The sequence below is a fragment of the Cricetulus griseus genome, chromosome 4 (assembly GCF_003668045.3).
Source record: "Cricetulus griseus strain 17A/GY chromosome 4, alternate assembly CriGri-PICRH-1.0, whole genome shotgun sequence".
NCBI lineage: Eukaryota > Metazoa > Chordata > Mammalia > Rodentia > Cricetidae > Cricetulus > Cricetulus griseus.
Genome location: NC_048597.1, coordinates 66,293,124 through 66,310,430, shown reverse-complemented (window position 1 = coordinate 66,310,430; position 17,307 = coordinate 66,293,124). Strand labels below are relative to the sequence as shown.

General features: G+C 48.3%; 1 protein-coding gene across 2 annotated transcripts in view; it reads right to left on the bottom strand.

Annotated features, from left to right (window-relative positions):
- Positions 1–17,307, bottom strand: part of Dgkg (diacylglycerol kinase gamma) — a 163,257-nt gene that overhangs the window by 95,478 nt on the left and 50,472 nt on the right. Inside the window, exons 10-16 of one of the 2 annotated variants that reach the window (XM_035444686.1) lie at positions 16,006–16,094; positions 13,115–13,231; positions 12,107–12,199; positions 10,474–10,533; positions 7,947–8,026; positions 6,845–6,919; positions 3,267–3,352 (exon numbers count right to left, since the gene is read on the bottom strand). In XM_035444686.1, the coding sequence (XP_035300577.1) occupies positions 3,267–3,352; positions 6,845–6,919; positions 7,947–8,026; positions 10,474–10,533; positions 12,107–12,199; positions 13,115–13,231; positions 16,006–16,094 (600 nt within the window). The remainder of the gene's footprint in view (positions 1–3,266; positions 3,353–6,844; positions 6,920–7,946; positions 8,027–10,473; positions 10,534–12,106; positions 12,200–13,114; positions 13,232–16,005; positions 16,095–17,307) is intronic. The other variant, XM_035444687.1, reaches the window with a different exon arrangement.

The following is a 17,307-nucleotide window of genomic DNA, read 5'->3' as shown; positions in this document are numbered from 1 at the left end:
AGGTCTCAGGATCGAGGTTCTAGCCTCCACCTTCAGCACACTTAGCTTTCCACCCTGCCAGGAAACCATCCCGAAGTGTTCTCAGTCCTAACACTCCTGCTTCTCAGCACAGAAGACACCGCTTGTCACCTGGGCCAGCACTTGATGACTCTTCTATGCTCCTGGAGCATCAAGGGTGGTGGCTGGATCATATCTTATAACTGCTCACTTGTTTGTTCCCTGAATGGACCGAAACTTCCTGGGAGAGTGCGTTTCATTTGCCATGGCCTGTCCACTTGGATCCACTGAGCCTTGCCATACGCCAGGTGCAGTGGGAGTGGCCCTGGTCAGGCTCTCATGGTGCCCACAGTCTGTAGTGGAGACGCGCTGTCTGAGATCTTTGCACACATATGTATGATTGTACCTTTTTACTGGAAAGGGAAGGGCAATGGCCCTGTTACAGGGTGACTGTGGCTGGCTGGTGTGTAGGAGAGCCCCCTACTCCCCGTAAGAGGCTACACTTCAGTTGAGGCCGGGGAGCACTCCAGATGGGAGGAGCAGTTGTGTGTGGAGCAGGGCTGGGTGGCTGGAACTCCATCAGACAAGGAGAGGAGGGAAAGCAATGACTCAACTACCTCAGCCCTGCGCGTCATTAGAAGAGTGTCATTTCCCAAAGAACCACAGGAAGTGTTTGGTGTCTTTATGCACACCATAAACCCACTGATGTTAGGCTAAGAGTATTATGGCTGTAGCGAGGGAGGTGGGAGTGAGAACCCCAGTGGGGTGGTGGAGATCACAGCACAGGACTCAAATGATGAATGAAGGGAGCCTCTCACTACACCTTCTTCCTCCCTGGCTTCTCTTTGAACCATCAGTCTGTGTGAAAATGTCTAACGCTCCTTCCATCTCACATCTTTCTTTTTTTCTGAGCTATATCTGACTCCAGTGTTCTCTGCAGAGGAATTTTGTATAGTGCTTCTCCAAGGGCTGCTTCCTTCCTCTCAATGAGTGGGACTAAGGGGACTGTGCGGAGAGCCCGAGACTGCGGCCATGAGCTGCCTTTCCTCCCACAGCTGCTAGATGGAAGTCTTTCCTGTTCCCAGAAACTTCAGAGTCCACAGGGGCAGCAGGGTGGTGTGTGTGTGTGTGTGTGTGTGTGTGTGTGTGTGTGTGTGTGTATCTGTATGTGTATAATGTGTGTGTATGTGTCCAATGTGTGTGTGAGAGATATGTATGTATATGATGATGTGTGTGTGTGATGTATATGTGTATGATATGTGTAGATGTGTATGATGCATGTGTGTACGTATACATCCGGTGTGTATCATGTGTATGATGCATGTGTGTGTGTGATGTGTCTGTATATGATGTGTGTGTGCATGTATCTGGTGTGTGTGTGTTCTGTACGTATATGATGTATATGTATGCATATATCTGGTGCATGTGTGATGTGTATGTATATGATTTGTGTATGTATATATCTGGTGTGTGTGTGATGTGTATGTGTATAGTGCGTGTGTGTGTGTGTATGTATATGATGTGTGTGTGTGTATATTGTGTGATGCGTATGTATATGATATGTGTGTATATATATGTGTGATGGTATGTGTATAGTGTGTGTGTGATGTGTATGTATATGATATGTGTGTATGTTTATATCTGGTGTGTGATGTGTATGTATATGATATGTGTGTATGTTTATATCTGGTGTGTGATGTGTATGTATATGATATGTGTGTATGTTTATATCTGGCATGTGTGTGGGGGGGCATGGGAACCAAAGCCTACCATCAGGGAGTAGCAGGAAGCTGGTGTGCCTTCCCCTTTCCCACTCTGAAGGCCTCACCTTCCCTGCCTGACTTGGCTGGGGTCTAGCTCTGGCCAACCTTGCTTCTTCTCATCCTTTATCAACTGAGTCCCAGATGCCAGCAGACCTTGTTGCTCCTGCCCCATAAAGACATACAGGATCATACACTCCTCACAGCTTCCTGTTTCCACTGTGGCTCAGCCCTGGTCACCTCTCACTTGGGTCACTTTGAGAGCCTCCTACCTGGTCTCTTTGCTTCTGTTGTCACTAGCATGCCACATTCCTTCTTTGCTTAAAACCCTGATGTCTCCGGACTGTCCCACTCTAAAAGCTATGCTCTACCTAATACCTTACCTAACTTCTGACCTCATTGCCTCTGCTTCAACCTCTGCTTCCTCCTGTGTGTACTCTGCTCTTGGCCACGCTGGTCTGCCTTTAGCAACCCAACCTGTTCCTACCTGAGGGCCGTGGCCCTTGCTGTTCCTTTTGTCTGTTTATCCTCTTAGGCATCCACACAGCTTGATTCTCCAGTTCTTGGAAACAGCATCATTTTGTACCCTGTGAGCTCTTTCCTGACTTTTCACGGATTGCAACCCCACTCCTCCTCTAGACTCCTTTGTTCCTTCCTTCTTACATTTTATTGCCCTCTGATGCTCTATACATTTCACTCATTTCTTTGCTGCCTGGTTCTTGCCTCATAGGTTCTGTTAGGACATAGGTGACATCTCTAGTGACTCCAGGAGGTCTTGGCTCATTCAAGGCTGTATTTGTGTGATGACTGACAGAAGGCACGAAGCAGCCCTGGGCTCATGACTCTGATCCTGCCTCTCTGACTTTGATGTCTGCCCGCTCCAGTGCCTCTGTTGGCAGCTTTTCTTTCTGTTCTCTATTGCAGAATTTACCTGGGTTCTGCTTGGGTTAGGACTTGGCTATGCCCCATCCTCAAATTTCACAGATAATCTCCATCACTTTCTGGATCCAGGCAGGACGAGGCTAGAACTCAGGCACCCAGCCCTTCAGCCTACTGCCCTGCCTTTTCCAGGTAGGACACAGTCCAGCGTGGTTTTTCTCTGCTTGCACTGATCTGCACCTTCCAGATATGTTTTCTGGACTCATGCCCCAGGCTTTCATCTCCAACTGATTTGCCACAGACTGTGACCCACACTTAGCTCCTTGGCATTCACTCATCACGTGGCTCTGAATCTCTAGTCCTGCTTCAAATCTGTCTTGTTCTGCTACTGCCCAGCTCTGTCCAGGACACACACACACACACACACACACACACACACACACACACACTACAAAGCCTACAATGAAGCTCTCCCCTTCCCCCCATATCTAATCAAGCATCCATACACGAAAGAGTAGGCACCTGGATGGACAAGGCATGGCTCAATTCCTTCTTTAGTTCATTGTTCTCTGCTGACTTTAAATTTACCTACTATAAATAATAAGTAAAGGCCATCCTGGCCATCCTTACCAATGCAATCCAGAATCCAGCCAACTGTCCCATCTCCACCACAGGCAAGAACTCGGAAGTCTGGGGTATCATGGAAAAAGTTCAATCTAGAAAGAAGAAAGGCCATAGTGGTCTTGTTACTGGGTTGTAATTAACACGTGTGTGTGTGTGTGTGTGTGTGTGTGTGTGTGTTATGTAGTGTGTGAAGTGTGTCTGTGTGTATATGTGTGTGGTGTGTGTGTGTGTGGTATATAGTGTGTATAGTGTGTGTGTGATGTATGTGGTATGTGTGTGTTTTGTGTGTGTATGTGTGTGTGTGTGTGTTTTGTGTGTGTGTGTGTGTGTGTGTGTGTGTGTGTGTGTGTGTGTGGTGTTGGGGACTGAACCCCCGTTTCCAGCCTATGAAGCAAACTATCAGTGAACTACATTCCAGCCTTAACACTTGATGCCCCTGAGTCAGAGTCTCCAGGTTCCCTGGAATTAGGGGAAAATCTTGATTCTTTGGGGATTGAAAGAGTCACTTACCATTCTGTATCCAGAATTTCCTATGCAGTGTTACCAAATATAGAGAAAAACCAATGGTGTGATTTTGTGTGTTTGTGTGTGTGTGTGTGTGTGTGTGTGTGTGTGTGTGTGTGTGTGTGTATGTGTGTGTGCACACACATACAATAACCTCCTAATAGTGAGAGAATCTGCTCCAACATTCAACATAGACAGAAAACCATTTCTAGAATTTCTCAACCATTTGAGAAATTCAGATTTTACATTTTGGCACAGATACAAATAATCCCTAATATTTTGACTCCTCTCAAGCCCTCCTGACTGGTATCTTTATAACCACCTCTTTAAGAGAGAAGCACGTAGGTCCCCTGGAGAAGGTGAAAGGGACAAGATCTCCTGAGAAAATTGGGAGCATGGGGGGAAGGGAGAGGGAACTAGGAGAATGAGAAGAGGAGAAGAGGAAGGGTGAGGAAGACATGATAGGGCAGGGAGGTTGAGCTGGGGGAAGAACAGAAGAGACCAAGATGAGAGATAATATAATAGAGGGAGACATTATAGGTTTAAAGAGAAATCAGGCACTAGGGAAATGTCTGGAGAGCTACAAAGATGACACCAACTAACAATCTAAGCACCAGTGGAGAGGCTACCTTAAATGTCCTCCCCTGATAATGAGATTGAGGACTAATTCATATGCCATAGTATAGCCTTCATCCAGCAGCTAGTGGAAATAGAAGCAGACATCCACAGCTAAACCTTGAACTGAACTGAAATCCAGTTGCAGAGAAGGAGGACTGATGAGCAAAGGGGTCCAGACCAGGCTGGTGAAACCCACAGAAACAGCTGACCTGAACAAGGGAAAACAGGAACAAGGACCCCAGACTGATAGCTGGGAAACCAGCATGGGACTGATCCAGACCCTCTGTATGTGGGTGTCAGTGAGGAGACCTTGGAAATCTATGGGACCTCTCGTGGTGGATCAGTACTTATCCCTAGCATAGGAATGGACTTTGGGAGCCCATCCCACACTGAGGGATAATCCCTGAGCCTAGAAACAAGTGGGTTGGCCTAGGCCCTATCCCAAAGAATATGACAGACTTTGAAGACCCCTTATGGAAGGTCTCACCCTCCCTGGGGAGCAGAAAGGGTATGGGGATAGGTAGGGTGTTAGTTGGGGGGGGAGGAGGGGAGGGACCTGGAATTGACATGTAAAATAATTTTCTTTCTAAAAAAAAAAGAATAGAGAGAGAGAGAAGCACTTAATTATTAGGTCTTCATGTTCTCCCCTGTGGACCCCCTGCTAAGGGGAACGAGTCCCCATTTCCCCAGGAGCCTGAGTCCTGTAGAGAGGACCTGGGGCCCACTGACCTCCGATGGGTCTGTGGACAGAATTCAGAGTGTCATGAACTTGGAAGATACAACATTACATTAACATCTTCTCTAATATCTAGCGGAAACTCAGCATTTCTTTCAATCATGAATGTAGGTGACAGACCACAGAGGCTTCCATAGCGCCTGCAACTTTGTCACCGTGAACATCACAGCTCTTCCAGCGCCTCATTACAGCGGTACCACAGGCCGCGTGCCATCGTTTCTGTTGTTTGTGGCTTTCAGTTTACAGCCATTCTGTAACTCGACTATGGATATTGCTCTTTAATATGTTGACAGAACATATTCATTTACATACCACAAGTTTGTCTTTTAGCTTTTGATAACTACTTTTCAACGTAATTAGCTTCCCTAGAAATCCTATATTATTTCCCATTCTGCATTAGAAAATACCGTTCTGGATAGAGTCCATAGTCCAACAGATTGTGACAGGAGTTCCTGGCAGAAAAAGTCAAGAAGAGAGAAAATGGGACCTCTGGACACCTTGGGGTGCAATTTAGAAAATTCCCCTCTCAGCCAGGGGGCGCCCTGAACACTGATGCCCATGTTGGCAAGTCAATATCCTCTCTCATTTCCCTTGCAGAGCACTTTTCTTTAGGCAGTGTTTTCTGAATGGAGGCTCCCTTCGGCTGGGCAGCCTGTCTGCAGACAGACAAACATGCACACTGAAGATACTCTAGACCATCAGATCTGGAAGGAGACCTCAAGCTTGTCGTTCATAGGAAAAAGAAATGAAGGCTGAGAAGCCTGTGATATTGAACCCTGTGTTATATACCCTCCAAGAGAGAGGGGCCGGAAAGACATTTGATGTTTTGGCTCATGGTGGTGCTATCCAACAGGAACCAGCAGACCACGTGATCAAGATGGCAAGAACCGGACCGACTTCGGAGTAAGTTTTACAGATAGGTGAATATGCACCCGTGTGTCTTTCTCCTTTTAACTGGGTCTTGTGCATCCATTTCTATAAATAATCCCTGTGTCAGACAACCAAAAGACGGGGACAGGTTCCGTTTATAGACACGCCCCCGGGAGGAATCTCACTGAATCTAGAGTAGAAATGCAGGTCAAGAGGTGTGAAAGCCTAGACCAGCAGAGGGCGCTAGGGCATCAGCTCTGACTGGGTAGATGCCTTCAAGCCTACTGAGGTGCCAATTTCTGATGAAGAGGACAAGCTCCACCCACGAGACCTTCAGTCAAGTCGCAGAGGGCCTGCCCCCTCCCCTCTAACCTCTCTTCAACCTTCTGCTAGAGAGCAGGGATGTGGGAGAAGGGTCAGGGGGCGTGTAGCCGCTGCAAAATTCTACTCTAGGATTCAGGAAAAGAACGGTTTGCTTGACTGAATCCTCCCATGGCAGAACACAGGACAGACTTAGTCACGGTGTCAGTCTGGAGAGAGATGGCATTAAGAGTGCCGCGGAGATACCAGCTAACAGCCTTGTAAGTAAGTTCAAATAGACCTCCAGCCTGGCCTCCCCGTCAGTCCAATGACTGACTGGTTCATAGATTTCCCTCTGACATCAACACCTCCTCCAGGGACAAGGTACACGGGGCCACTTCCCAAACAATAACCAGGGTCAAGCGAAGATGAGAGAGAAAGAAGGGAGAGCAGTTGGTGGGCAGAAAAAATCAAGGGTCGGAGCTTTGAAAGGTGACAAAGGAGGGTGTTTTCTTCAGAGACCAAAGCAGAGCAGAAAGAAGACCGATGTCCTTACCCTGGAGTGGGCCCCCCGTTGTCCAGGTTGAAAACTTGTTTGGGGTTGAGCAGGTAGTGGAATTTCCGAAGGATTCTATGGGGGAAAAAAAAGGGAGTGATGAGAAGGAAAAAAAAAAAAAACGGCACAGCAGAAGTTACCGGGGGCAAGTAGCTTTGGTCCTGTCTGTGGTGCTTAAATCTAAGAGAGGAAATGCTACATGTGCGCCCTGATGTCCCAGTGTGCTGGTATACCCAAATCCTTACCTCTGGCCCAAAGCTATACAGCATCTGACTCCAGCTCCACCCCAGGAACCACTTACTGCAGTGGCTATGGCAGAGAAGCCCAGAGAACAGGACTGTTGTTATCAAGCCCTCCCCTTTGGAGACCTCTGGATATTCGGTGTGGTATGGGTAAGATGAGCCTGACCATTGTAGACTCTCCAGAGGCACTGGGGACCCCTCGGGAGAGGGTCTAGCATCCTCCCGCTGGGAGGAGATACTTTCTCACCCAAACCCTGCATTTCCCTCTCAGATAAGGTGGGGTTCTGGATAGGCCAGGAGGCCCTAATCAGGTGAGCCTCAACAAGTCTGTTAGACCCCAAAAAGACTTGGGGTGGGGCAGGAAGGGACAGACCCCTCAGAACTTGACTCTGGCAGCCTTCACAGAGGCTCATGTGGCAGGCCCCCCGATAAGCATTAGGTCTGTTCTTCCTTAAGGTAACCCTGTGAAAGGTGATATCATTGCCATATATGCCATAGAGGAGGAAACTGAGACCCCGGGAATTAACTCACCTGGGCCAGGTGAGGAAGTGGCAAGTGGCCATGAGCCCACATTTCCTTGGCCCGATAGTCTACTTTGGTGGCATTGGGGGGGAGGGGGAATGGGTTCGGGTCAGGTTGTTTAGCATTTCTAGTTTGTTGTTGTTTTTAGTTTTTTTTTTTTTTTTTTTTTTTTTGAGACAGGATTTATCTGTGTAAGAGTCCTGGCTGTCCTGGAACTCTTTGTAGACCAGGCTGGCCTCAAGAACTCAAGGAGATCTGCCTGCCTCTGCCCTCCCTAGTGCTGGGATTAAACGTGTGTGCCCAGATGCCTTTCTACTTTGAAGGAAAAGAGGACATACCTTTCTCCTTGTCTCCCTCCACTTTTGGGGTTCACCAAGACCAGCAGGGGGTGAGTTCCTGGGCTAGGGATGATCTTATACTTAAAGACGAGAAGAAAAAGAAACGAGTATTATTCAGCAGTAGGATGATGCTGAGACAATTTCAGAGGGTGGATAGGGAGCAGGCCCAGGCAGGGAGGAGAGGAGCGGGGCTATTTGTCAGCTGGCTGAGCTTCCTGAGGGAGAAAAACCCATCTTCAGCTTGAGAGACTTTCAAGGGACTTAATGGCAGTGAGGTCAGGATCAGAGATGGGGCAACGGCACCAGCTCCAAATTATAAAATTGTGTGGCGTTACGCCCATGGCACAAGGTCAAAATTTGTGAGGGACACAGTGAGGGTACATCTGCCAAGTCACACACACCAATGAAACCAGGCCCAAGAGCACTCAGGTCAGGCTCTAGCACCTTCCAAATCCACACACCCTGACCCATCTTCCTCCCAAGCTCGAATTTCTCACTCTCCATGGGTGCCTCCCCATTGCTACCGCACCAACATGTGTGTCCCATAAAACCAGTCCTCCAGCCTGGTGTGCTGCTTCTGCTAAAGGTGTGGATACTCAGCTGGACATCCAGGGAGAGATGCCGGCCTTCCAAGTGCTTCCCTAGAATTTCCCTTGTAGCCATCAGGGTCCCCATGCTGCTGAGACTTTTCCTGCCCCCAGCTGTATGCTCTACAACCCCCACCCCAGCTCCTTTCTGGGATTCTACATCAAACATGCTGTCCCTGCTATAGCACCTGTAATGACACCCTGTTGCTCTCAGGATCAAATCCAAATCTTGAAGCCCAGCATCAAGGCCTTCACAACCTCGCCCCTTTCTTTTGCTCTCTCCTCATTCCTCCTGTTCCCCCAGCGGCAGGCCCAGTAGCCTGCTGCCTGCCTCCAGTGAGTGTATCTAACTATGCATAGGCTCACATTCACTAACTCTTATTCCATAGTTTGAAATGTTCTCTTCTCTGTAACTTCTTAAAGAAATCCAGAATAACACAGGACGCAGTTCCAGAGCCATCACCGCTGTGACATTGCTCTCAAGCACTGAAACTAAAACTATTGCAATGTGAAATACGCAGTATCTGCGAGTGTTTGTATTTGTCCCTTTGCTTTTATTTTTGTCTTTCATTTTCTGGGTAAGATCTCAAGCCATCAGGTAGATCAGAAAAGACAAGGAACAGAGTAGAGCTTCCGTGGGCTCCACGGTGCCTGACACAGGAGTGGGCACTTGGTAACTTTTGTGGATCCAGCTGAATGATATTCCCACACAGAGATACAGCTTGGCTTCGTGTTCAATATTTAATGCCTGCATTTGTTAAACTTCACAGCCATCTATCACAGCCATCTATCACATGACATGTACTTTGCAAACATGACAGGTTTGCAAAGTACAATTATTGTTGTTTATGATTTCAAAGGATTCTCTTGTCTTCTAGGGTAATCATGTGATACTCAGAAACATCTTGGAGCTGGGGGAGTAAGCCCTTAAGTCTGGGGGAATGATATTCAAAGTCTGTGATAGCCCAGACTACAAGGGACCTGCCAGTCAAAACAGTCAAATGGATAAATGGATGCCAGTGTTGGACAACTTATGTCTTTTGCCCTTAGTGTGTGTGTGTGTGTGTGTGTGTGTGTGTGTGTATGTGTGTTCTCTTCTAGATGCCTAGAGCTTTCTTTTCTAGGTGTCTAGACCCCTCATTTTGTGGTGTCTAGACTCCTATTGGTATCTAGAGCCTGTGTGTGTGTGTGTGTGTGTGTGTGTGTGTGTGTGTGTCCAGAGCATTCTCATCTGTTGATGGTCCACATTATTCTATTTTGCACTGTCAATTTCAGTTCATTTTGTAATTTCAAAATACACTGTCTCCATGTTCTCAGTCTATAGCGTGGTGGGAGGCAGGCAGTTGCAGGGCATGCTAAACCCACTCTTAAAACAAGGAGACAAACTCAGAGGCACGGGATAAGACCCAATTTTTCTCTTTCCTATTCTGCCAATCTTCATACTTCATCGGGCTGCCTTTTCTGCATTCCTCAGAACTTCATGGAGAACATGAAAAAAATATTCACTGGTGATGCTTAGTGAAAAATGGGATCTTGAATACACACATAAGGGTCAAGAACCTTTGGATCCTATTCATTTTTTTTTTGGTAGACCGTGCTCTAGAGAGAGCTGGACAACCACAGAAAACTCCTTGTCCGATTTTACCCTGCACATTTGTTACTGTATAAGATCTTCATGTTGTAGCTTCATGTAAATTTCTCTTAAAGAGGTGACAAAGCCAATTAGATCATCAATGACATCAGCCAATCACCTTGCTCACCACTTGTGTACAGTGTGGCAGTCAACCCCAGAGGCCCGGGTAAATGTCCCCGTGTGACAGAATTGGTGGGATGAAAAAGCAAATGCTGAGATGAATTTCTTTAGAACCCAAGCCCCGCACCCTGCCCGAGCCTTTGGACCCCGTTAGAATGAGTGGTTGGACTGCTCACTCATGAGGTACCTGCGTTACAAGTTCACCCTTGGGAGCCACGCTGCCTTCGGACTTCCCTCCTTGCTTGTCCTGTGTGTGAGAGAGAACACAAGCAACCTTTGAAGAGGGAAAAAAGCCTACTACAAGGACAAGAGAAGATCAAGGCATTAAAAGAAATGGCTGTCAGCAACAAAAAGCTCAGAAGGGAGAAAACTGTGAGGTTTGCAAAGTGGGACTTTGGATCTCAGAAAAGAATACACCCCACAAGTTTCTCTAGGCTTCTGTGATGACTGTTACCTGTGATTATATCACCTGTGGTGACTGTCACCTTGGGACATGGTAAGGACATGGTAGGGATTGAAATAGCAGAAATGTAGCTGGCTGTGGGCTTTAAAAGCAGGCCTTACTCTCAGTTTCCCTGCTCAGCAGGACTTGACACTATGGTGTGGCTATGGCTCCTCTCTTTGCTGGTTCTACTTTCTTGTTTCAAAGTTCATTCTATTGAAGTCTGACTAGTTGACTGCATGGTGTGATACTGTGTGTGTGTGTGTGTGTGTGTGTGTGTGTGTGTGTGTGTGTGTGTGTGTGTGTGATATGCCTCTGGCTTTACCTGATCTTCAGACTTTTTATCAAGAGAATAATAAAGCATGCCTGCACCTAATTTTTTATTATTTTATTTATTTATTTGTATATCTATCTATTTATTTATTTTTATGGTTGAGTGCTCTGCATGCATGCATGCTTGCATGCTAGAAGAGGGTACCAGATCTCATTATAGATGGTTGCAAGCTACCATGTGGTTGCTGGGAATTGAACTCAGGACTTCTGGAAGAACAGTCAGTGCTCTTCATGGCCATGCCCTCTCTCTAGCCCCATGCACCTAGCTTTTGTGTTTTGTTTAGCTTTCTATTTTTGAGCATCTCCACTTTTGCATGGTCTGTCTGCCTTTCCTATTACACCGTAGTGATTCATCACATGACCTCAGCTTAGTCACCTGTGCTGTGAATAGCTGTGCCCTTGTCTTTTGATGTAATAAATGCTTGCATTTCTCCACAGGAGGTGGGTTTGGGGGTATGGAGTTTGTGTATTTCTAACTTAATGGGAACTGACAAATGGATTTGCAGAGTGGTGATTTTCTTAAAGGATTTTAAATGAGGAAGAAGCTCTGCTCCAGGCAGGGGTGAGAGGGGAGGAGTCAATGACAACAGTTTAGAGATGGAAACCTCTTCAGGAGGCAGAGGTTTCAGCTGGGAGTAAAGGGGGCCCAATTCATCTTCATTTGTTTTCAAATATGTCAGAGACACCCCGGCAGGAGCCCTTGAGAGAGAACAGATGCATGTGTGAACACAGGAGAAAGCCTGACAGGGATGAAGGAGGCCAAGAAACCTGGCCAAGGGCAGGTGGCCCCTTGAGCTGGGCTCTGCCTGAAAGATGCTCAGAAGGGATGCTCCGAACATGTGGGAGCAACAGTTGGAAGCTGCAGTGTCAGAGTGTTCTGGCTCAGTCTGGCTGGGGCAGCACTGGCTTCTTTTCAACATTCACCCAAGCATAAGCCCTAGGAACTGTTGGAGAAACACCGAGGAATGTGAAGTTGTGGCTGTTGCCTGTCTCTGACCCCTGGACCTAGAAGAGCCAGAGCCCTGGTGGGGGTGGGACCACTTACTCGGGTGATGGGGCAAATGGCGGTAGGCAGCAAAATGTGGTCTTTGAGTTCCCCACCATCACACACCGTTGATAATTCACATTTGCGGTGAAACTGGAGGGAAAAATGGAGACGAGGATGAGCAGAAGTGACAGAAGAAACATCAGGAAGGTGGGTGCAGAGGTTTTCTGGGGAAGCAAGCAAGCTGTCTAGTGCCCCCCAGTCTTGGAGCACTGCCAGTGTTGGCTTTGGCAGGACTGTTGAGTGTGTGTGTGAACATGTGGTGTTCTATGACTCTACCAGGTCATAGAAATGAGACCAAGAGCTACCCTCCAAGTGTGGCCCTTTGTGTGGCTTCTACACCCATGCCCCTGGATTACTGGTTTAGACACTCAGAAGGAAGGCTGCCTCTGAGAATAAAACCGTGGGAGCCTGGGGTATAGAGTTAACTGAACCGTTGCACTGTGAGAGTCCCTTTGGCTTGGGCGAGCCTCCTGTTGCACTGTGAGAATCCCTTTGTTTGTCTTGGGTGAGCCTCCTCTTTAGGGCTGGTACCTAGCCAGGGGGCACAAGACACTGCCCAGAATTAGCTTTGGGATGCGGGCTGGGCAGCCCTGTGGCACCTGTCATGTTCAGAAAGCTATAGACTCAAAGACAGGCAGAGTGCTGCTGAGAGGAATGTGCCTTTGGGCCAAATTTTAACTCTAATGTGTGGAGAGTGAGCTTTGCTGCACCTAATCCCTGTTCCTGTCTGCGGGTATCCCAGCCTCAGGTGAAGGAGAGTTCACGAGCTGTTCCCAGAGGCCGGTCATGTAGGCGGTAGGTTGGCCAGCTTCTTCAGCAGACCCTCTCTCTGGGCAACTTGAGGAGTCATTGGAGGCTGAGAGGCTCGAATGGGGCGCTGGCACCCTCTTCGCCTTATTCCTTCGCTCTACACTTGTCCTCTGGAGGGATGTTCACTGCCCCAGGCTATAGCTCGAACAAATCCCACACTGAAAAGAAGTAGGGCCGCCCTGGGCACCAACCCACCGTCATCCGGCACCACACGCAATGCCGCGCGGTGACACTCTGGTAGCACTTGATACTTTTGTGGCACCGGTCACACTTGACGGAGGAGTTCCCTTCCACCCACGCGTGCTGCATCACCTGCGGGAGGGAAGGGAAGGATACCAGGGAAGGCAGTGGAACCACGCCCCTGGGCCCAGGGTACAAAGAACTGGGAGGCTCGAGGAGCCAGAGGGCCCTGTTTCCTCAGTAGTGGAAGATTTTTGGATGCAGAGTTCCTCCCTGCCTGGCCACCGTGCTAAACAAAGCAGATTAAAATCCTTCCCCACTTTGCCTGTACCAGCCTCTCACACCTCGCCTGCCATCCCTCTGCCTTGCAGAACTCACTGGCGATCCCATCCGGGTCCTCAAGGGGCCTCTTTTCTGGGAGGCAGTGTGGTGCAGGGGAAGCTAGCGGGCTGGGGTGCAGGCCGAATCTATGGGAGTCACCCATTAGGCACCTCACAGCAGGGTGCCTTTCGGGGGGGGGGTTCCCGAAACCTCTCTGAGTCTTTAGTTACTAGCATGAGGCACCGCTGGGATTCTGGGAGGATGCAATGAAACAACACATTTGCAAATCTTCCCTGCTGCACTTCTCTTGTAAATTTGGTCCCCTTTCCTCATCCCCAGCTGTCTATTACAATCACCTGGGGATTCTTTAGAAGTCCTAACACCCAGTCCACACTCCAAATGAATGACTCTCTGGGGTTGGGGCCCCAGATATTTGATTTAAATGTCCCTGTGAGATTTAAATACACATACATTACAGTGCCCTGAGTGCTTATCACACATAACGATAGCCGAAAAGCAATGTACAAGAAGCTACGTTACAAAGTTCAAGGCAATGAGTCAGGGTACCAGAGGGTCCTTTTCATACCCATTTCCTGGCCATCTGGATGCAGCAACTACATGGCTGGGAAATACCACCAGCATGCCTCTCGCAAAAATGGGAACCTCTGACCCATTGCCTGGGAGCCTCTGTACTCAGATCTCTCCCCTTGGAGTTCCACAGAACTCAGGACTTTCCACCAAGGTGCCTTGCGCTACAGAAGAGAAAAGACGTGAAAAGCAGGGGACATATCTTGAAGTCCTCAGCTTCAAAAACTATATTAGAAACTTGCAAAATGTCTACATGACATTATCCTATTTGCATTAAACAAGAGTACATGTTTTAAATTACTTAGCACTTGTGTGTCACTATTCACCCAGGAAAATTTTTGCTATAATGTATTGCTCCAAAAGATGTGCCACACTTGGCTTGTCGATTCTCACCTCCAGCTACATCACTGAGGGTACAAAGAAGTCACTTTGTGAATTTGTCATCTACATGGTCACAGTGAATATGCTCTGGGATTACTGTTTCCATTTCCAGAGGGACAGTTGAGACTTCAGAGAGCTAAGTAACTGGCATTAGTTTCTAAGGCTGGTGACACAAGGAACCCACAGCTGGATCTTTTGACTCAAGCCGCAGGGTTGTTGTCCCAGTCATGTGTTGCTCCCCCCACCCCCGCCCCAGCCTGTCTGTTGTCTGAAGAAGTGGTGAGAGACTTGGGTTGTCCCTGCAGGCTCACAGGGTTGTGGGTGTGCTCTCCTGGCCCCTCAGCACTGACACCCTCTTCTCTGTGTCAGATACTAGAGTGCAGGCAAAGGCCCAGGCATAGACAGCCCACTGTGTGTTCTGATGGAAGTCAGGCATGGACATGGAGGGGTATGTATGAGGAGTGGTGAGGAAAGAGGAGACAAGAGGTCATGCATGGGGCATGCATATGAGGAGTCCTCTGAGGAGCCTTCCCCCAAGGAGGCCTTCTGTGGGAGGGCTATGAGCCATCCCACCTTTGGGCCATCTCTCATTCCTCAGCTATATCTTCCCTCTGCAGTGATGCAGATGGTCTCCCCCCAGTTGTAAAGGTAAGCTAATTCCAGACTCAGCAAATGGCACCACCCAACGGCTAGGAGAGCCATCTCTCATCCTGCAACCACACACACAAGTCCCGGAGCCATGCAGTGAAAGGCACACTCCTTCCTTCCTTTGTCTTCTCTACCTTTGTTTGTGGGCTCTGTTGGGGACACTCAGACACAACTAGTCCTTAAAGGGTGGATGGAAACAGATCTAATCTGCTCTGCCTTGGAGCAATGCTACCTTCTGCCATAACTGCTGGGAAAATGCTCTTCCCCCAGCTTCTCTCCTGTATCAACCTCAGAAAGAGTCACGCCTTTAGCAAATTCACCTCTTCACGTCTGAAGCTTCTCCCCCCCAACTGCTTTCTAATTCTGGAGCTGGTCTCCCAAACCATCTTCCAGGTAGGGCCTCATCACCTTGTGAACACACCTCCTTGTCCTCCCCTGTAATCATCTTCTGACCCAGATATTCCAAACCAAGTCCAGGCCACAATCAGGCATGTCTCCAGGCCCGCACATGGGAGCTCCCTTCGGCTACAATGCTCTGCCCTCTTCCATGCCCTGTGAAGCTCCCCAGGTTCCAAGAACAAAGCAAGTGCCACCTCCTTTGCAAAACTTGTTCCTTCAGCCTCAGTTGCATGTCCCACATGGCCATAGATGACAGCACACACCTCACGACTAGGTATTTGCACTATGCTCACATGTCCTCTGTCTTCATAACCTGGGCAGCATTTGAATGGATTGGATAGCATTTCTCATAGCCTGTGGATGCCCTGGCATAGCACCTGGCATGCAGTGGGCCTCAGGGAGATGCTGAATGGATTGATGGATGAGTGGGATGGCTGAGTGGTGGCCCTTGAGGCAGAGAAGGAACTAGAGAAATTTCTCAAAGCCCCTTCCTGCATAGGAATCTGTGATAATGGCCATGTTGTCCCCGAGGCAACATGCAGTAGAAAGAGCCAATAGGTGTCACCAACCTCGCCACTCCTTTTGGCTTTGGAGTATGTTTTCACACATCCAGGAATGTTTTTGGAAACACAGCGTTGGTGGACAGTATATTTACAGTCTGGAAAAAAGAAAAAAAAAAAGGACAGTGCCATGAATGCCACCAAGGAACGATCCAGCTGCCCTTTCCCGGTGCACATACTTCAGTGAAGGCTTGTTTCTCCTTCTGGGTGGTCAGTGAGGAAAAGAGACATATGGCGTTGGCCTGGCCTAGCAGAAATCTAACACTGCGCTGTTGTTCTCTGAGCAGCCTGCATCTACCTCCCTGTTTTTCTCTGGCATGTCTATCTCTTCACACAACCTTTCCCTGATGGCAGTGACCATGCAGAAAAGTGACCTCAGAAGAGCAGTGCCAAACATATGCCTCAGCATAGTATGTCAGGGTGCCAGTGAGTGGACAGAAAGGCCATGGCTACTGGGCTGATGGACGCTATTGGACACAACCCATAGTATCTTGAGTTTTGCCCTTTGGAAATTCAGGATCAACTGGGCAGTGGTGGCGCACGCCTTTGATCCCAGCACTCAGGAGGCAGAGAAAGGTGGATCTCTGTGAGTTTGAAGTCAGCCTGGTCTACAGAGCAAGTTCCAGGACAGCCAGAGCTACACAGAGAAACTCTGGAGAGAGAGGGAGAGAAGGAGAGGGAGAGGGAGAGAGAGAGGAAGAGGGAGAAGAAATTCAGGATCCTTTGTAGATGTGCACAGAGTAGCTTGTCTTTTTCTTTCCAGTATTAAGATTTTGCAGTATTAAGTGAGACATTTGTGTGAAGCATCAAGTGGGCAGCCAGATTAGGCATCCACAATTTGCCATTGTTGTAAATAGCCAAGGACCAGAGGTCTCACACTGACCAGGAAGGAGATCATGTTGATGAGATGACCTTTGAGTGGGTCTGGAAAGATGGGTGGACCTGTTCTTCAGCCCGCCCACTCCTCAGGTCCAGTTGGTGTCTGCTATCTGGCCATGAGGTGGCTAGCAGGGCTCAGTGTACCCACTTCCTCTGTCCCCTCTGAAGCTCCTGGTTTTAGCCTCATCTCCTCTTGCTCTTTGTCCCCTTTCCCCAAATCATCTCTTCCTCTCCCTATCCCTCCATTCCTTTCTGTGCTCACCTTTTTAGTCCTGTTGTAATCCCTCATTTGTGATTATTTTTCTGCATTCCCCTCCAGTTTTACTTAATGGATTACAAAATGTAGTAAACATATTATTTTCCATTGCACTTCGGGACTAAAGAGTATGTTCTTAACTAACTAGAAATTCGCTTCTAAACACACATGAAATG